At 49.8% G+C, this 21095-nt stretch overlaps 1 protein-coding gene across 1 annotated transcript in view; it reads right to left on the reverse strand.

Moving 5' to 3' along the window:
- Positions 1-4264: 4264 nt before the first annotated feature.
- Adamts14 (ADAM metallopeptidase with thrombospondin type 1 motif 14) overlaps positions 4265-21095 on the reverse strand; it is a 64706-nt gene continuing 47875 nt past the window's right edge. The window contains exons 12-22 of the mRNA XM_051186788.1: positions 19417-19592; positions 16021-16154; positions 15576-15699; positions 14693-14773; positions 11981-12144; positions 11267-11435; positions 10714-10846; positions 8838-9045; positions 7433-7562; positions 6634-6744; positions 4265-5168 (exon numbers count right to left, since the gene is read on the reverse strand). Of these exons, the coding sequence (XP_051042745.1) occupies positions 4696-5168; positions 6634-6744; positions 7433-7562; positions 8838-9045; positions 10714-10846; positions 11267-11435; positions 11981-12144; positions 14693-14773; positions 15576-15699; positions 16021-16154; positions 19417-19592 (1903 nt within the window). The 3' untranslated portion in view covers positions 4265-4695. The remainder of the gene's footprint in view (positions 5169-6633; positions 6745-7432; positions 7563-8837; positions 9046-10713; positions 10847-11266; positions 11436-11980; positions 12145-14692; positions 14774-15575; positions 15700-16020; positions 16155-19416; positions 19593-21095) is intronic.

The raw sequence follows: 21095 nt of genomic DNA on the forward strand, positions 1-21095 counted from the left end.
AAGAGGATCTGTAAGGACTTGGGGGAAGGGAAGAATATGAAATGGAAAAATGTAAATTAAAAAGCTCCACTTACTCTAAATAAAATGTTTCTCTGCATCACCTAAGTTCATCTATTCTGCTACTACTAGAACATTCTGTCCACACCTTGGAGAGTATTGATTGGAAGAGATGGCAAAACAGTGTTACAATGAAGACAGCTCTGTGGACACACAGAGGAATGTTCCAGGTCCTGCTTCTCACACCCAGTCTGCTTGCTCAACAATTGGGCCCTCCCTGTTCCACTCCAATAGCTGAGAAAGGGACAGAGAAACATTTTTACCAATGGCAGGCAAATCTGTCCCATAGTCTGTCTTTGAACTCAGTATGTTCTGGAGCATGGCCTTGAACTCCTGATCCTTCTGTTTCTACTTCCCATGTGCTGGGACTACAGGCATGCACCACCAAGCCTGGCTTTATCTTCAATTCTTAAATCTTTAATTTACGCAGAACTTTTAGGAGGTGGGTATTCATGTTATAACTAGATAAGGTGCTTAAAGAAACAATTTGTGGGCTTGGGAGATGGTTGAATGACCTGGTTTGGATACTTAGAACCCACAGAAAAGCTAGACACAGCCGTGTACATCTGTAATCCTAGCACTTCCATGGGTGAAAGAGACAGGAGATTCTTTGGAAGCCTATGGGCCAGCTATCCTGGTACACAGAGTGGTAGATAGCAAGGGGCCCTGTCTCAAACAAGGTGGAAGGCTAGGACTGACACCTGAGGTTGTCTTGGACCCCTATGCACATGGGCATAACAATAGCAGTGATCTCACCATGAGGACTCAAAGAGATAATCCATAGAACATGCTGCATTTAATAGGCATTAGTGGCCCATGCTTCTAATCAGCACACAGATCAAAAAGCAACAAAGGCCAGAGAAGGCTGAAGTACTTGTGCTGAACATGTAACACCAGAGCTGAGTCTGCTCTGTTCTTGTTCTTGGCAAAAGCTCTTAGGCAACAATACACCCTTGTCTTCATGTTTCGCCTGAAGTTCCAGAGCCCCACTAAGCTCTGCTGTAAACCCTGGCTACCCACTCTGGAGTACTCAGCCCTCTGACACCCCATGCTCAATGGTCTTATCATGCACCAGCAGCTTCCAGGCTGGGAGAAGCTCCCAGGTGCTTTCCAAGTCTCTTGGCTTCACCATTGCCTAGTGGTGAGCCTAGCTCAGTTGCCTACAATAGTAGCCAAGCCCCTGGGAAGGGAAGCTATTCCCATAGTCACACAGGAAGCTCAGTGACATTTTTTCAGTTACACTGTTTTCAAGGTAGTCAAGATAAAACCATGCTCCCTCCGCCTCCCCATCTCCATCTCTTTCTAGGGTAGGGTTTCAAGTATCCGAGGCTGGCCTTGAATTACATAACATCAGATGACTTTAAGTTTAGGATCCTCTTGTTCCACTTCCCAAAGTGCTAGGATTTAGGATTACAAGCACACAGTACCACATCTCCATAATGTGATGCTGGTGAAGGAACACACAGCTTCCTGCATGCTAGATGCTAGTTTGCTTCTCTGTTGCTCTTATAAAACACTGACCAAAAGCAATTTGGGGATGAAAGGGTTTATTTGGGCTTACATGCCCTGATGACAATCAGTTATCTGGAGAAGTCAGTGCAGGAAGTCAAGTAAAAGCAGAGGCAGGAACCACGAAGGAAAACATTTTTCTGGCTTATTCAGCTTGCTTTCTTACACCTAACCAGGGATGGAACTGTCCATGTGGTATAGGCTCTCTCCTGTCATTAATAAAGAAAGTGACCCCGTAGACATGCCCACAGGCCAATCTGATGGAGAGACAATTCCTCAACCCAGATTCCCTTTGCCCAGATAAGTCTAGGTCAGTGTCAAGTTGACAGAAACTTGTCAGCATGCTAATAAAAGCATTAACACCTGAGCCATACCCCCAGCCCACTCTCTGTTCATGTGTACAGACAGGCTCAGGGACCCCAAGAATGCTAGAACTCAGGACCTGTTGGCAAGGCCTCATGCCCAGCATGGACTCTGTGGGCCCCAAGGATGTGTGGAACCCCAGAAGTCCCTTGGTTTCTGGGCCTCTTCCTTGCCTGGGGCACTGAAACCTAGATGCTGATTGAGTAAAGTTTTCTCCCATTGTATAACATCGAGACAGACCCCACTGGCCACTGCCTAGAGCAATTCAGGGTAAAAGTACAATGATGAACTGATAATGTCTGCTGTTAGCTCAAGCTGGGGACATATGGTGTGTTCTACATGTCTCTCTGCCCTGTTCAATAAGCCAGACCATAGCTAGAGCTGGGGCCTCTAACACCATCTCCCTAGGTCAGGCCTCCGAGATGTGCAGCCCCAGGCCTGTGTGGCGTCCACAGATCTCAGTAGCAGGCGTTCTGTCAAAGTGGTGGAGATGGAGCTTGGCTGTGAAGCCTGCCCTGTCCACACAGGTGTGAAAAAGTCCTTGCAGGTCAGAAGAGTCAGGTGCTCTAGGTTGGGAATGTTGGGTGTCTGTATGGTCTTTGCCAGGCTCCCACAAATGCCAGGGAAGAGCAGTGTAGTGGCAGATTATTGATGTCTGACAGACACAAAGCAAAACATGGATTGATTCTTTCATCATCCCCGCCCCCTAACCCCATCCAGTCCCTCTCTCTTGGCAGTGCTAGGGATTAAACCCAGGATCTCGGGCATGCAAGGCAAACACTCTACCTACCAACAGGAGCTAAGTCACAGACTGGTTCTTTCTCCCCCCCCTCCCCTACCTCTGCAGAGCTGGGGACCCAGGGACTCTTGCATGTCAGGCAAACACTCTACCAACTAAGCTGAATCCAACCCAATGTACTGGTACTTTAAAATTGCACAGTGAGTTTCACAACAGCCCTTCTTGCCCAATAAGATGCACCACAACCCTTCCTGCTGCTTGGCATCCAGCTTCTGCTTGGATCCTTCCAGGGAAGAACTCTTTCACCACCACCTTCCAAGGCAACCACCCATTGCAGAGTTGCAATTTTTTTTTTTTTTTTTTTTTTTTTTTGGCCATGGGCCCCCAAAGATACCGCCTAGCCATCACCATCCTTTGTGTGGTGGCTTGCCCAAAGCCATCAGCCCCTTGGTGGCTCTTCCTTCTATGCTCCCACCTACAATTATCTTATAACTGCTGGACCCAGCCCTTAAAGTACACACACACACACACCCCACAGCACCACTTTTGGAGTCCAAGACAAAACACTGAGAGCAATGTTAATAAATAGGTAACATGTTAAAAGTCAGAATCTCCAGGCTAGTCCACACAGGACTGACTCAGAGTGGCCCCAGCCACCTGCAAAGGGGAGAGCAGTGATGGGAAAGGTGCACAGAGTCCCCAGCATCCCTGCTCCCCACGGAACTCGCAGGCCAGGGGCACAAGGCTTCCTTCTTCCATCTGGGGAAGGGGGACAAATAAGCACTCCTTCCACTGACCCTGAAAGTGAGGATCTAGGCTATTTCCTGAGAGCCAGAGGGCCATGGAAGGTGAGCTTGGCTTCGCATATCCTTCCTACCCTAACCAGGAGCAGCAGCTGGCATCCTGCCTGGGCCATCCACAAGGTCCAGCTGAGTGGACTCTAGTGACTTCCACCTGCCTGACTATCTGAGCATCACACATTCTGTCCAAGCTGGATCCAGAAGGGAAGACGGCAGAAGCCGTCCTCAGCAGAGTGATGACAAAGGGGTACAGTCTGGGAAGTGACATCTCTCTGGTACCTGGTGGTCACCTTTCAGGATCGGCCTCCTTCAAGTCCTAGTGATGACTGAAGTTGTTCCAGGTCCAACCAGGGGTCAAGCCCTAGCTTGGAAACTCCTGGATGTTGAAGCTATGTATCCTCCTCTGGTGGCATGGATGCAATATTGGGAGGTCAGAGCTGGGTGGATAGAGGCAGATGGATCTTTGTGAGTTCTAGGACAGCCTGGTCTATGGAGTTCCAGGGCTACACAGAGAAACCCTGTCTCAAAAAAAAAAAGCAAAAAAAAAATGTATATATATATATATATATGGAGGTCAGTCTATAACCTGAAGTCTGAAGTCACCAGCAGTGACATCTACAAGGACAGAGCGAGCTACAAAAGTGGCTCCACAGCCAGCAAAGGTGAACTAGTCTCTGTCAGAGAGTTATTAGCAGCCCTCAGCTGACAGGAGCCAGGCCTGAGAAAAATTTCTCTCCCCTGTCTGACCCTGCATCAGGGAACACCACCACTGCTGCCCAGTCTGTCTTTGAGTATCCCCACCTCTCCCAGCCTCTACCCCATTTTACCTTTGTGAGGAGGGGGCTGTGCAGGTAGGTCTCTCTGGTAGTCAAAGTCAGGGACAAGCAAGCATCTCTGACAGGCCCCTGCATGAGCTTCACACTGCCCACCCCCCATGGCTTGTCTGTGGGAAGGTGCTTTATTGAGCTTGGAGGAAGGGATCTCAGGAGCCACTTGGAGGTGGAGCCTGAGCCCTGCTGGCTGAGGTATTTCTGGTTAGGGAATTCCCTGATCTCTCTTCCCCCAACCCTGTCATGGGGTCAAGAGCATCACAGCCCCAAACAGAACAAGAGGGCAAATAATTTAAAAGGAAACCTGTGCTACTTCCTGTCCCCTGTGTTTGAGTCCTCTGAGCAGGGTCACTGGGACCACAAGCAGAGTGTAAACATGACCAGAGGGATGATGGGTTCAAGTCACCAGGGAGGTAGCAGGAAAGCTGGTGCCTCTATGTCCCGGTTCCTCCCTGGACTGTCCTTGGCCCGCAGAGGCTGGCTCATCTGTTTGGGTCCAGCCTGAAAATGGTGGGGTGGCAGAATTGCCCTCAAATGTGCTAGGGCTTAGCATCTGGGGGGTGAAGGGATGCTGTGTCCCCGAGGAGATCCTGTCCACCAGCCCTGGTAGCTGTGTGGGATGGCTTTGACGATGGTCTTCCACTCTGGTCGGCACCCCTGTAGACTCCACATCTTCCTGGGTGGCCTTGGGTTCTGTCAAGGGACTCCCAGGAATGGAGAAGGTGGGTAGTGAGGACAGGCTGGCATTGGGGCTTGAGGCCTTCTTGGTGCAAGACTCACAGCACAGCCGGTGATAGCCAGGGATGCTGCAGTAGCGGTCCAGTACTTTCATCCGACAGAAGATGGACCTGTCTCCCACACAGTGTTCCGCTGCACATACACCAAGGCAGAGGGATGCCCATCAGGAGGGGACACTATGACTTGCTCCACCAGCAGTCCTTCCTCCTTTTTTATGCCCTAGCTGGAATCGCTACATAGCCTATTCCAGAGGGGCCATAGTTCCACCCAAAAGGACAGAACTCTCCCACAGGGAAGAGACACTAAAGTGGCTCCCCACCCCCCATCGCCAGTATTAGCATTGCTGGAACCTTGGTGGTGAGGCTAATTGTCAGGTTCTATGCAGACCTGCTGCACCAAAACCTCTGGGGTAGGGCAGCCCTGTTTTAATGAACCCTCCAACAGCTTCCAGTGCATGGGAAAACCCAATGACTATGTCTCTGTCTAATTCAATCATTCAGCTATGCACAGTCTTCATCAAAAAGCTCTACTTGGGGAGTCTGGACTGGGGACTGAAAGTCTAGATTCAAGTAAGAGAACTATGCTCTAGGAGGAAGCCAGAGCCCCTGCCTCTCCTGGCCACCCAATGAACCCTGCAGCCAATGGTCAGGCAAAGAAGGTTGTTGAGCTCACCTGTAACCAGCAGATTGGCATCAAGCCACTACCACTAAAATCTCAATCAAGAACATTGAGGTTGAAGTGTTCTAAATTGCTGCTATGAATGGTCCAGGCACAGCTCTTTAGAAAGAATGTGATGGCAAGAGCTCCAGCTTTGTACTAATTGGTGCTTAGGGCTGCTGGCTGGGATCAGGAGCCGAAGTAATGGAAGCCAGTGACCTGTAGATGGCGCCAAAGCTCCAGAGCCAGGATCAGAAAGCCAGCTTTTGCTCTGAGAGATTTTGGAGGGTGGGCGGCAGAGAGGTCAACAGGTTGCATAAGGTCATATTCTTTAACTAGAATTGGGTTTTGATCTTTCTGCAAATCATCTTGCAAGACCCCAGTCAGAGGGAGTAAGAGAGAGGACTCTGGTAACCTAGGAAGGGCGTGTAGCATAGCAGGTACAGGGCAAGTCTTCATTCATAAAGACAAAACCGAGAGACCACAGAATGAATTATTGGCTACCCCTGTGATGAGCTCACTGCATGGTTCATTCTCTCAGCTTCCCTGACTGTCTCGGGTCTGCAGTATCTATGACTGCAGACCCCAGAAGTGTAGAAGCAGACAGGATTCAGAATTCAGAACTCTGAGACATGTTCTATGAATTTATAAAACAGGACACCCTCACAACAGTGGGACAGTATTGTCACCAAGCATGGCAATGTCTTTGCAGCAGAAGCCTATGTGATTTCTTTTTAGAGTAGATCAAGTTTGTCCACCATAGGAATAACACCAAACTTAGAAGCAAAGCTCTCAGGGATAATGCAAATCACAGAAGAGGGCATGGACCAGAATGGCATTATTCATACTCTCTGAGGCCACCCAGGCAGGTAGGCACTAGGTTCATTCCACTGGCCCCCTGGAAAGTTGGGGGAGGGGAAGGGCCAAAGGCTATGCTTACTTGCTGAAATCCTGTTCGTGGGCGTTAGGGGCCTGTATTGTGGTTCCCAGGGTCCCACTTCGGTCACACGCTCATAGACATCAGCCTTCCCCGTAGAGTTCTGAAGATCTTCTGTGAACAGAGACGGAGCCGTAGTATACACACACAGGTGGGCATCCCTTACCCAGAATGCTTTGGGACCAGAAACATTCCAATTTTAATTATTTCTCCTGAAACTGGGAATATTTGCAAAGACTTAATGAGACCCAAGTCTAAACATGGGTGCATCTCTTTCTTTCTTTCTTTTTTTTTTAATGCCGTTTATTTCTATTTTGTTGCATGTGTACAAGCATGAGTATGTGTGCCCCACTTTGCATGTGCAGAGGTCAAAGGACAGCTTGAAGAAGTCAGTTCTTCAAGTTGGAAAGTAGACTTTCCAACGAGACTGAAGTCAGGTCATCAGGTTTGGCAACAAGTGAGCCATCCTGATGGTCCCATTTGTTTCTTACACATAAAGTGTGCAGGTAATTTTGGGAAGTGAGATGAGGTTTATATATAAAAGTAGAAGGGCCTGGGAAGGTCGTTTTTTTCCTCCTCAAGGGTGCTGACTAACTGGGTATTATATTTTGATCACAACATCTCCTATGCAGTCAGGAATGGAACCTTCCATCCATGGCAGCATGCCCAGACTCCAAAAGTTCTGGATCGGCAAGCAGTTTGACTAGGGATGCTCATCATGCTTTGGACTTTCAAAGGATACGTGCTGCTGCACGGTCAGGGCCAGAGAATTGGGCTAGGTCTCCCCACCCCATCTGCTTACCTCCACAGGCAGGCAGGCTGCAGACCTGCACAGTGTCTGGCTTGACCCCCTCGCACTGCCCAAGGGTATTGGAGATGTTCCTGCATACCACCTGCCGTTGCTGGATGCCTTCTCCACAGGTGGCAGAGCACTGTAAAGGAACAAGAGGGCCAAGAACCACAATGCCAGGCACAGGGTTAGATATGAGAGAGAGGAGTGGGCAGTGAACTTAGCGACAGAAAGTACCAAGAAGGCTGCTATGCCTTCTGTTGATCAGACGGGCATGCAAGGCCTGTAGCCTCACCAGGACCCACCAAGCAAGGAACTCCCTAGATTTTCCCACAACTTGAACTATGAACACATCTCAGGAGAGGGCTTCTGGGACCCTATTCCATCAGCTGTGACCTGTGTTCAGTCTCCAGTCTATGCCCAATTCTCAACTATTTCATGTTTCACTCTGGCAGGCTCCTCTGTTCTGACTTAGCACATGACATGACCTGGGGCTTGCAGGAGCCCAGACTGTGGCATTGCTCTGCTTCTAACTCTGTAAACCAGAAGAGCTAGGGACCAGGTCTTCAATAATGTTGGAGCTCCTTTTACCCAACATGGATTCTCAAGTGTGTGTCCACAGGGTTTCCTCCCCCCGCCCCAGGAGAAACATCACTCAAGGACAGAAGGCAAACTGGCCTCTGTGTACAAGGCCATTGATGCCACCCACACACCTTCCTTGTATTTGACACACTACTGACTGTGGTAAATGGACTGGGGGGGATCCTGGGGGTGGCAGGTCAGAGTCCCTGGAAAAGCCCTATTACTATTACTCAATGTGTCTGGGTCACTTGTAGGCACTGACTATAAACTCTCCTAGCAGGATGGGGAAGAACTTGTACTGGGACATGTGACCTCCAGTCAAGACACAAGTGTCACTGAAAAACCAAAGGGAATCAGGGACTTCATGTCTCCTCCTCCCTTGTGCCTGTCACATCCCCTGTAACCCTTGCAGGTCCAGCTGTGGTGTGTAACATCTGTTGCTAGCTTGTTTGTCTTATTTTCTCACTAGTCTGAAAGCTCTATGGGAGTGAGCAGCCTGCCTGCCCGGTGATTGGGCTTCCAGCCTTCCTTGAATAACACCTGGCATACAGTTGTTGCTCAGTAAATATTTCTGGAACATAAGAACATGCCTTAATTTGCTCGTCTGTGACATCGGGACATGGCACTCAGAGGAGGTGAAAACGGAGGCAGGAGTCTCCATGAACATGCACGCACAGCATGCCTGAGGGCTGCTGTCCTTCCTTCTGAGAAATGTCACATCAACTATGGGCCCAGAAACTCTGCCCATCAGTACACCAGAGCTCAGATGACTTTTCCCCTAGCCACACCCATCTCTGTCCCACATGCTCCCATCCACTCTGTAAGGACCACTCACCTGGGACCAGGCTCCTGTCCGCCACTGGGCTGGGCAGGGTACACGGAGGCACGGCCTCTTGGCCTCTGGCCGGTTACCTAGGCAAGCCTTGGCTGGCATGGCCTTGTGGCTGCCGTTGAAGAGGGGCAGTAGGCACTGCACCCCCCGAGTCTGCAGCCCCAGCTTCCCACAGGTCCGACTGCAGGCACTCCACTCTTCTGCCACCCACCTGGAGACAGACAGGACAGAGATGGAGGGGAGTGGGACCGTAGGGACACTTTCCTTTGGGGCCCACCAAAGGAGGCATGTGCTTCAGATTGCTACTGCCTCGTTAGGTGGTCTCTGGGAGGTTGCTAGTCTCTCCTGTTGTCTCCTTGGGTAAGGGAAAGGTACCTATTTAAATCCTAGCCCCTTAGTGTCCTTGAGTAGCTGTTAATTCCACCAACCCTCAGTCTCTCCATAATTTCATTGGGGTTGCTTTAGTACCCCATAAAGAGTTCAGAGCTACCATAGGAAGGAACTGTACTGGATACTGAGCCTCAAGGGTGCCCCCAAACACCAAAGTCACACTTCTCATGATGTTCCCTCTGGTGGGGACAAGAGTGCTACTAGGTTGCTCTTAGCACCCACAGGGCTCCAGCACCTGCAGCTATGTAGTGAGGGTCTGCAAACTTCTCAGCAGCAGAGCCAAGGACATTAGGCAACAGCCTAGGCATTCCAAGGGTAGAGGGAAGGGGCCCCAGCTCCTTGTCTTTTCGCTAACTGGAGTGGGAGGGACGTTCTCAAAGTCAAGCTTTTTCTTTAAAGAACAAATCTCAACAGGTGTGGTCAAATATTCTGTAATCTCAACACTTGGGAGGCTGAAGCAGGAGAATGGTTGAGAGTTGGAAGCTGGCCTGGATTGCGGTTTATCATACCACACACACACACACACACACACACACACACACACACACACACACCCCAGAGATGGGGGGGGAAGATGAGACAGTTAAAGAGGGGGAAAAAAAAGGGGATGGGAGTAGGAGGAAGAGGAGGAGAAGAAAGAAAATCCCCCAGTAAACCCTAAAATTGGTTGGGGAATAACCCACCCCAGACTCTTAGACTGTTAGTCCTGCATGCATGCCTCACAATCACAGTTGTAGGAAGTCCTATGAATGACAGCATAAACTAATGGGGAGGGGGACACAGAGGGGGTGACAAGGACACTATGTCCTTGCCTGGTAGTGCACAGGGAATCACAGTAGACTAGTGTTAACTATTAATCCCACCCTAGCCCCAGATCACATGTCCAGCCCTGGAGATTCCCCCAGGCTCCAGGGTGCCCTTGTCCCTAGCCAGGAGCCATTCCCAGTGAAGAAGACCCTCTGCAGTTTCCTACCAAGCAGCTACCCCCCACCTCTCTGGGGATCCCCAGGCAGCACTGCCACAGAATGATGGGAGGCCCTGGAGTTCTTAAGCCAGCTCAAGTACCTCCCTTCACACTCTTGAATAATCCTAAAAACATGACCTGGGGATCCAAACAGCCTGTTCCCCGAAGGCTAGGGAATCTTAACCAGTGATTGGAATTGCTGGGGGCTAGATTCCTAGAAGGCAATAGATAGAATTCTCACCTCACCAACAGAAAGCTCATGCCCCACCAGTGAAAAAATGCTAGTTGGGGCAAACCAGGTGGTGCCATCCTCTTTCTGGCACTGGAGATTGGCAATAAAGAAACCCAACAGAGATGGCTGGCCACAGAGGGTGGCCACAGAGCCTTGTGCGGGCTGCTGTGTTTCCCCAAGTACCTGGCTGCAGGCTTCCTGCATGAGGAAGTACCATGGTAGCAACTTTAGCTACCTTGTGGGCCAGGGTGGAAAGAGGCAGGAGACAGACTTTGTTCCCCTGGAACACTCACGTGGGCTGGGGACACGGGTGCTGGTTACAACGCCGCCGAATAGGCTTGGGCCTCTTTTTGTGGTCACACAGGTGCCGCTGTACCATGTGGTGGTCCCGGCGGCGCCGGCAGCCATATTTAGTGAACTGGATTCCTGCAAAGGTTGCACTGCTGTGGGCCACTTTGAGGCCTTCTGCTCCAGGCCTCCTGCCCCGTTCTTGTCCTTAGGGGGGACTTTCTAGATAGCCTGTTTCCCTCCTTGCCTCAACACTCTGCCCTACACAAGTAACTCCCTGGAGGATGCTTCCTTCTGTCAGCACTGGTGAGGGAGATGTGGCTTGGGGCAGCTGACCAGACAACCTGCTCTGAAGCCTGCTCTTGAAAGCCCCAGCTCCACCCAATGCCCTGCTCAGAATGGCTTCTGGGTGCGGGAGATCGTCAAGGAAAAACTGAGGCAAGAGCAGTGACACATCAAATAGACACCGCTTCCTGACTCCCACCCAGAATCTGTATTCTATTCTCCCCCACCCCTGCCGCTCTCCACAAGGAACTGTAGGACCACAACAGCTGATACCTCCTCCACAGGCCTTGCTGCAAGGAGACCAGCTCTTGAGAGCCCACTCATAGGTGTCCGTCTCTTCCAGGAGCACATTATTGCTCCCAATGAGGGGCAGCAGGTCCTCGTGGATGACATACTTGTAGGCCAGGCTCCCTCGGGGTTTACCCTCAGCTGGGGGAAGCACCTGAGGGGAGACAAGCAGGAGGCAGCGCAAGGCCAGAAGTATGTGTCACACAGAAGTCTTAAAACAAAAACCTCAAAATTTGCCCTCCAGAACACCGACCACTGTGGGCAATACCAGGAACAAAGCCTATCCAAGGCCCCTTGTTGTCAGCTCAGGCTGAAGACATGGGGGACAAAACTCTTGTAGGCCAATCTGCTGAATCATCAACTCCTGCTCCATAAGCCCTGGGCTAGGAATAGGAAAGGGAGGATAGGCAGCAATGGACCTCAGAGGCTGGTACTGCCATGGTCACTTCAGGCCAGCTTCCTTGAAGGCCCAAAACCACATTAGGCCTCACACATATTACTCTGCCACAATGCATGTGGATGTTGGGGGATGCTGTAAGGACATGGGAACTAGCCCTAGCTTCATGGGGCTGTCCTTCCAGACCATGCCATGCCAGGGAGCATATAACTGCTGTATTTGGCCTCCCATACACCTGGGAAAGGCCATTTAAAATGTGGACACAAAAGACAGGAAAGGTCACGGCAGGCAAGGACACTCACCAGCACGGCGATGGCTTCAGGCAGGGGCCCACTGGTCTTAAGGCTGTCCTTGGTGTCCTCTGCTGCATGCTCCCACTCCAGGCCCAGTGCAGTGAAGGCCCTGCTAGAGGCTTCCTTGCCCTTGGGGTTGAGAATGAAGCTTCCGGTCACCTGGTTCTTCACAGCTAGCCAGGGGAGAGGGGCAGAGTTTTCTATAGCCCTCTACAGAGGCCAGTGGCTCTGACATTCTCGGCTTTCCCAGGATGCCCCTCCTCAGGTTCCTTGCCTACTTATCCCCCTGAGCTCTCCCATCAGGGCCGCCCAGTAGCCCTCCACAAACCCATCCTGCCTCTGGGCCCAGATGTACACCACTGACCCTGTATCACCTCTCTCTTCCACACTGACTGATGGCCACCTACAGCTAGACTCCCTTTAACCTTTTCCAAAAGTCCCAGCCTTCAGAGGTGCTGCTGTCCCTGTAGGATCTGTAGCAAAGCACAGAGCATAGAAGAGCAAGCTAGTCACAGAGAAGTTACTTTGTCTCTGCTCAGCCTCAGCTTTACCTTCTATAAAGGGAGACTGATTGCTGTAGCCAACACATAGGTTTGCTTGCCCAGGTAGAATAACCCCCCTAACCACCACCAACACACACACACACACACACACACACACACACACACACACACACACATACTCCAAGGCAATGAAAGGAACTCATGTATGTTAACAGCCTCAGCAATCTGTGATGTGCACCAGTTGCTACCACTGTAGTCATTAGATCTGACAATGGCATGATGCTGTTGCTAGGAGATCAGGACCCAGGATAGCTCTGTCTCATCTCCTCCCCCCCCCCCCATAGTGACTCAGAATGTAGAGGAGGCCCTGGATGGCCACTGTGTGGATGTAGTATGGCTTTTGAAAGGTGCTCTCAAAGCCAGAGTGGGATCCACAACAGCTGCCCTAGAAAGAGACCCAGCTCCAGGAAGCTCCTCGTGTTACCAATAATAATCTAGAACAATGATTGGGAACATTTTTGTGATAGCTGAGCTTGCCAAGAAACACCGCATTTCATGTTAGTCTTTGTGATGTATAAATGGAAAGTGGCAGGACTGAGTAGCCTAACAGGCTGGAAAGGCCTCTGTGACATGCCACAGTGATATCGTAGCCTATATACCCTCACTATGGGGTCTGATCACAGACCGACAGCAGAAGCAGCCACTGCCCACAGCTGCCAGGCTGGGCTCCAAACTGTGCTTTTGGGTTTGTAACTGAGATGCAATCCACATCGTGTAATTCACCTATTAAAGTGTGCAACCAGTAATTGTTTAGCACGTGTGTGTGTGTGTGTGTGTGTGTGTACACTTTTCATGTATGTACATGTTTGTGTATGTGTGCATTCATGTGTGTGGTGTAACACAGAGGTCAGGGATCTCTGTCACAATCTTCCTTGGTCACTCTACCTTATTTATCTATTTACTTATTTTTGAGGCAGGGACTCTAGATGAACACAAGGCTCAGAAATTTAGCTGGGTCCAGCTCCAGGGGTCTTTCTTTCTTTCTTTTTTTTTTTTTTTTAAATAGGTACATTTATTTATTATATATAGTGTTCTACCTGCATGTACACCTGTAGGCCAGAAGAGGGCACCAGATCTCATTACAGATGGTTGTGAGCTACCGAAGGGTTGCTGGAAATTGAGCTCAGGACCTTTGGAAGAGCAAGCCATTCTCATAACCACTGAGTCATCTCTCCAGCCCAGCTCCAAGGATCTTTTGCAACCACTGTTGAAGTGCTGTGATTACAGACACACACAGCTGTGCTGGCTCTTATGTGGGTCCTGGGGGGCCAAGCCCAGGGACTCATACTCACATGGCAAACACTGCCCACTGAGCCATCTCCCCAGCTTCTGGGAACCTAATTTTCAATCTGTCTTGGCTTCATGTTTGTATAAACATCACACCTTATTTAGTAACTGTTTAAGTAGCATTGTAATAGATATAGGGTCCAGATGGTGGACTGTAGAAACGGCTGACCACTCCTCCTAGCCCTATGATTTTACCACATCTTCCATGAGGAAACATGAAGTGTGCTTCCAACCATTGAAGGACTTTGGTGACTTGGGTCAATGCAATGTTAGGAAACAATGTGGAGGCTTTCCAAGTGCTTTTGCCTTGGGGCCCACTTTCTCTTGCTACTGCAGATGGCCATGGGACAGACGTCCAAATGAAGATGGTCATGGGACAGACGCCCAGTGACTATTCGCAGATTTGCTTGTTGGGGTCAGTCATGGCTCAGCCGACTGACAATGCTATCTCTACCCTTCCTAGACCAAGTAGCTCCCAACCAACCCACAAGCTGCCAGTGTTTGCCGATTTGGGTTCAGGCAACCAGTCACCCAGCTGAGCTGGCTATGACCATGGCCACAGAACTGAGATCCTGTAACAACTGTTGCCTCTTACCCTTATGATCTGGGCGGTGTGCCGTGCAGCAGAGCTGCCTGAGCTCTTCTGCGAAAATGACTTTTCTTTAACATGAGAAATTCTAACAGTAGTTGCTCCTAGTGGGAAGAGACCAGTCTTGAAGAATGGGTTTCTATTGCGTTCCCCTTTAGACCTTAGGAAATTTGAGCTATGGATAGTTTGCCCACTCAGCATAAATTAAAGAATTAAAAACAGTTGTCTGCCTTTATCTAAGTTCTCTGGAATCCTCTCTATCCTCCCACACACAGAACTCACCAATGCGGTGGGGCACCTTCTCCAGCAACTCAATCTGAATGTGCCTGGCACCTGCTGGGATCTGCACCTGTTTGAGAGCTGCTGCCAACCAGAGGCATCCAGAAAGGCAAAGAGAGTCCTTAGAGGGTGGATCCCTGCTCAGTGCCCCACCCACCTCACCCCCACACCACTTCACAGTCATAAACCCTTTCAGAACAAGGCAGCATCCTTAGATGGAACCAGGGTTGGTACCGTCCAGACAAGGACAGGAGGGCACATGCGAAGCTGTGGCTCCAAGTGGCCTCTAAGGATCACTTCCACATGTAGCTGTCTTGGCCTGTTTTTCTGCTTTCTTTTCTTTTCATTTCTCTGACCTTCCCTCCCCTTCTTTCCTTCCTAAGCTACTGTAGAGATTTAGGTGAAATCAGCCATGAAGATCCAAAGCTTGGAAACAAGCCTTTCTTGGTCACCAACCTTCCCCTGATTCAAAAAGCGAGGCAAAGAGGACCACACAGGAGTGTAAAGGGTAAGTACTGGTCCTCGTCTACAGAAAGACTGGTAAGGAGGGAGGTGGAAACTAAAGAACTCAAGGTACCAGAAATTGTCCCAGACTTTAAAATAAGAATAGAATGAGCAGTCTAGTCATGGCGATGCCATTAATACTATCTGAGCCCTCGTTCCTCCCAAAGGCCAGGATCAAAGAGATGACTGGGTACATGTCCTCCCATGTAACCTAACCCCCCCCCCCAAAAAGAGCTCCTGGGTTCTGGGTCTATGCTAGCATGCCAGGAAGAGGAGTGACCAATACTGGCAGCCAGAGGTCAGCAGACATATTCCAGAACCCTCCCCTCCCCAGCATTGGTCAAGGAGAAACACATCCCCCCACAGACCCAATCGTGCTTACCTGCCTGCTTAGTGGCCTTCCCCAGGGTCCCCTTCACAGTCCTGCAGTGAGAGTTGTCCCCACCGCAGACACCACACTTGTCATCTGCCTTCATGGATCCCACTTCTTTGTCACAACCAAAGGGCTGGGGGTGGAGATGAGGTCAGTAGAAGGAGGTTGCCCTGCCCGCCTCTTAGGTCCCCTGGCTCCCTCCTAAGCCTTCTGGCCCTGGCCAAAGGGGGAACCCTGGCACATGAGAAAGCCCAAAAATTCACCCTGTGAGCCAGGTGAAATCTTAATCCAGTGTGGTAGCTAATGATTCTCAAATTGCCTTTCTTAATGGTGTAGGGCAGAAAGGGACCCCTCTTGCAGTAGTCCTAACTGTCCTTAAGGGAACCAAGAGGCGGCAGGTAGCCCTCCAGGCCCTGTGAGCTGGCAGAGTATAAACAGTTTGCCGGGTACCCACCACACACTCGCCGCGTGCACAGACACTATAAGGGTCCCGATAGCTGCAGCGCGTCCCATCATGGACCACTTGGTTCATAAATACCACATCTCCAGTGTCTGCAGACTGGCAAATGAGCTCGCATTTCTGGGCATCTGTAAGGAGAGAGATGAAGCTAAGCCCCACTGGGTTGACAGAAAGTCAGATGGATGGTTTAGGATACCATCAACATATGGCCTAGCCAAGAAGTCCCCGGCCAGCTCTGGGGCAGCGGTCCAATAGGAGCTCCGTCTTGAAGATGGGTTTAAGAGCCTTGCTGTGGCATCCAAGGATTGGTCTTGTGACATGAGGCAAATGTCTTGAGACTTTTTGAGCCTCAGTTCCCTTATTTTCATCATCTCCAATCAGTAAAATATATTATCAGTTTACTGAGAAAAATCTCTTGACAAACTACCAATAATAAGCCAACACCTAGAGCTAGAAAACAGCTCAGTGATTAAGAATGCTTGCTGCTCTTCCAGCAGACCTGAGTTCAATTCTCAGCATCCAGGATGGGCTGCTAACAACCAACCATAACTCCAGTTCCAGGAGATCTTCTGGCCTCTATAAGTACCTGCACACACATTTGCTCTCATGAGTATGTGCACACACAATTAAAAATAAATCATATATAGAAAGGTAGATATACATGTAGATAGATATCTATATCAACCTAGCAGATGCTCACTAGGTGCCAGACCCTCCAAAAGCCCTTCCATACCTTTGAGAAACAAAAGTAAATACTTGTCATGATGTCTTGATTCATCTACTTTCAACATCTGAGTGAGGAAGGTTCTAGCACTATAGGACATACACTTACTTTCTTTAGTGATCTGATGAGTTTAATTAGGGTCATTTACATGAACATTGGTGAGGGGTAACTTAAAACTGACAATCCCTATCCCACTAGAAGACAATCTTAGTGTTTACTCAGGAGCCATCCACTGCGGGTTTGCATGTATAAAAGTATGTAGAGACTAGAGATGAACATCAGGTTCTTCCTCAGTCACTCAACATCTAATATTTGGAATCCAGAGTTCTCTGATTTGGCTGTAACCAGTCTCTCCCTGTCCATCCCCACCAGTACTGGGATTATAGATGTGTGCCATTGTGCCCAGCTTTTATGTGGGTCCTGAGGATCCAAATTCAGGTCATGATTATGTAATGAGCATTTTATTTACTAAGTTCTTTCCTAGTCTGAGACAGGGTCTCTCATGGGATCTGGAGTATGCCAATCAGTCTAGGATAGATGGCTAGTAAACCCCAGGAACTCAATTTTCTCTATTTCCTTCATGTTGGGATTACAAGCATATGCCTAAATTTATCTTTTTTAAAAAATTAATGACTTATTTTTAAATTTTTATGTGTATGGGTATTTTGCTGCATGTATATGTGTGCACCATGTGTTGCAGTGCTCATGGAGGCCAGGAGGAGGCATCAGATTCCCCCTGGAATTGGAGTTATAGACTCCAATTGATGTTAGCCATCATATGGGACTGGGAATCAAACTTGAGTCCTCTGAAGAACAGCTTGTGTTCTTAACCTCAGAGCCATCTCTCCAGTCCCAGATTTATCTTTTTTAATGTGAAGTCACTCAACGTCACATATTTTACCAACTAAATTAACTTCTCAGATCTTTTCCCTCCTCTGAGTAGTATTGGGAATCAAACCTAGGGTCTTACGCAGCCAGATTCTACAGCTTAAGGCTACACATGAAGTAGCTCAGTCAAACTTCTAACTGCAAAGCCACTTGGGTCTTGCTTTGGCTCTGCAACCTTTCTGGGCACACTAGTAGGAGAACTGTGTGTCCCAAAATGAAATGTTCCCTTCTCTGATAATGTCCTAAAAAGGAAGTTGCAGAGAACATATAAACACTTGCTGTGTTTCTTAGAAAAAGTGAGGTTGGGGGCTTAGCTCACTTCCTGGAATTGGTTTAAAGTCCTGGGAAAGCCTAAGGGCCAGCTGTTCCTCGACCTTCTTGCCCTGCCTGCCCAGGCCCCGGGCTTCTCTGCTTAGTTGCCTTCCCAGTGGACCTGCAAGGCATTCAAAGCCAGCCCATCCTGAAGCCCATCCTAAGGAGCCCAGTCAATGTCTGCTCCTCTCTCCAAGCTCCCAACACCAGGTCACTTCTTACTTCCCTCACACAGGACTCCAGTTTGGAGTCACTACAGCTAAGACCACTTTGGAGAACCAGCCTGAGAGTCAGATTCCTGGTGGAGTCTGAGCCTGAGAGCAGGACATGCTGGCGGGAAAGTGTCTGGACAGCTGACAGAGGCAAAGGAGTGGTGATCCCCCTGGAGTGGGAGTAATCCAAGCAGAAGGAAGCTGCTGCCCACTCCTGCAAGGGCACAGCTGAGAAGTCTGGGACTGGCAAGACTCTGAAGTCCCTTGCAATCTGAGGAATCTGCCATAAGCCTGAGCCGGGCAGCTCAGGGTGCTGAGGTCAACTCAGGCTTGGGAAGCTGCAGTTCTCACAGGAGCTGCCTAGAGTCCAAGAGATGGGATTCACCACACCAGCAAAGCCCTTCTGGCCTCGGGCCTGAAGAGCCAGGCATCCTGGCCATTCCTGGTCTAATGCCGCAGCAGGAGCTCTCACTGTGTTCACATGAAAAGACTGGGAGTATCAGACTGTCCATGTCCTAAGACCTGTGTCTACCCTAGGGCAGCCTGGGGTGGGGGAACATGAGGATCTCCCAGGTTCCCACACTCCTGCCTTTCAAATGACCTTCAGCAACTGTTAAATGGTGTCACCCTGACACCTAGAAGCCTGGCCTGCAGTGGGTTGAAGCTCTAGTGGACAGGGTACAACACTCCTGGAGAGTGTTGCAAGCCCAGGGGTGGCCTTTCCCCGGGACTCTGAGACAAACTCCAGGAGGTGAACTATGTCTTTGTCCCTCTCCCTCCCCCCTCATCCCCTCTCTCCTTCCCTCTTGTTTTTTGATACAGCATCTCACTATGTATCTCTGAGTGGCTTAGAACTCACTATATGGACAAGGCTGGCATTCAACTCACAGGGATCCGCCTGCCTCTGCCTCCTGAGTGCTAAGATTAAAGGTGTGTACCGCCACAGATTAAATGCTCTCTGTAGTCTCTTTTCTAGGGAAGACCATTTTTATACAGGTAATGAAAAATGTCTGCAACCCTGGAGAGGGAGCCCCCTCTGCAAGCTTACAAGCAAAAGACCAGGGATGGCCTCAATGGTGATGGTGATGGTGATGGTGGCTCCAGAAGTGCACATGGGATACACAGGCACACCCAAAGGACTTGGGTGGCTCGTCCCACCAGCTCCCTGTGGCACCTCCAGGTCCTTGTGCCTCAATAGGTGGGAGAACAGGAAGGGGTACATGCTCAAGAGTTGGGCAGAGCAGGGCCACTCACCATCGTCAGGCTCGTACGGGAGCCAGCTGTGCTTGACATTCTGGTGGATATAGTAGGAATTGCGCTTGGCACACTGCTGGGCCCGGAAGTCCTCATAGGGCCCAGGACAATCCTCACTGTTGCAGATCTGGTACTCAAACATGGGTCCTGTGCATGGACGGCCTCCATAGGCTGGACTGCAGTAGAAGACAGACCAGGTGATCTGGCTGTCTGGGAAGCCTGGGGTGAGGGGAGCTTCCTACATGAGACCTGGGACAGATATAGTAGTGGCAGGGAACCTCCACTGACTTATCCACGAAGTAGTGACCTACAGGGTTGATCTGCTGAACTCAAGGCCTTCTGAACTGACTTCCTCCTTCCTTCCTTCCTCCCTTCCTCCCTCCCTCCTTCTTCCCTCCCACCTTTCCCTTCCTTCCTCCCTCCCTCCTTCTTCCCTCCCACCTTTCCCTTCCTCCCTCCCTCCCTCCCTCCTTCCTTCCTTCCTTCCTGAGACAGGGTTCATAAGACTTGGGCTGGCTTTGGACTATGAAGCTGAGGATAGCTTTGATCTTTGGATCTTCTGACTTCCACCTCCTGAGTATTATGGTTATAGGTATTTGCCATCATGCCCAATTTATGCAATGCTAGGAACTGAACCCAGGGCTATATACCAGACAAACACTCCACCAAGTGAGCTGCAACTGTAGCCTTTGCAGACCCTCTTCCTCCATGACCATTTCACCTACCGTGTGTGTTGCGTGTGCTCAGAGGGTGAAGGGTGGGGGAGAGGTGGGGGGCAGGACAGAATGGCAGAGTCAGGGACTAGCTAGTCTTGCTTATTCTTTAAATCCCTCCAGTCCTTCCTGCAGACTGTGTAGACACTCAGGGAAGGACAGAGTGTTCTCTGCGTCCACTTCTGTTTTATAGCATAATAAACTAAGGAGCAACCAAAGAAACTTGGGGTTTGAACTAGAAGAGCTGAGCTGACATCCTAGTCCTGACCATGTGACCTTGGTCAGTCACTTGGTCTTGATTTCCCCCTTGAGACATGGAACCATCATAATTCACCTTCTGTTGTGACAAAACAGAGCAGGGTAGAGAAACCAGGCACTTCCCCATTAGGTGGAGAGGGTTAGGAAAGACTGTCAATACTGGAGCTGTCAAGATGGCTCAATGGTTAAGAACACTGGCTACTCTTGCAGGGTCAGTTTCCAGCACCCACATGGTGGCTCACAACTGTCTGTAACTCCAGTTCCCACAGATCTGATGCCTTCTTCTAGCCTCTTCAGGCACTGCAAACACACAGTGTGTATACATATATGTAGGCAAAACAGTCACATAAAATAAAAAATAAATTAAAAAAAACAAAGACTATTAAGCCGGATGTGGTGACATATACCATTAATCCTCAGCACTTGGGAGGTAGAAGCCAGCCTGGTCTACATAATGAGTTCTAGTCCAGCCAAAGCTACCTTTTAAGGTCCCATTTCAAAATAAGAAACAAAACAACAACAAAAACCCTATCCATATAAAGTATCCATATATAGGAGGTAGCAATGCCCTGCTTGGACATACTGGGAAAATTCTGGGCTTATCACCTGAGCGCATAGCATCCTGCAGTGTTCAGAGCACTTCCACATGACAGCAGCTGCTGCCTCTGGAGTATTTAACCCACGCTCCAGTGCTGAGCACACATATTA

The sequence above is a fragment of the Phodopus roborovskii genome, unplaced genomic scaffold (genome assembly GCF_943737965.1).
Source record: "Phodopus roborovskii unplaced genomic scaffold, PHOROB, whole genome shotgun sequence".
In the NCBI taxonomy this organism is placed as follows: Eukaryota; Metazoa; Chordata; class Mammalia; order Rodentia; family Cricetidae; genus Phodopus; species Phodopus roborovskii.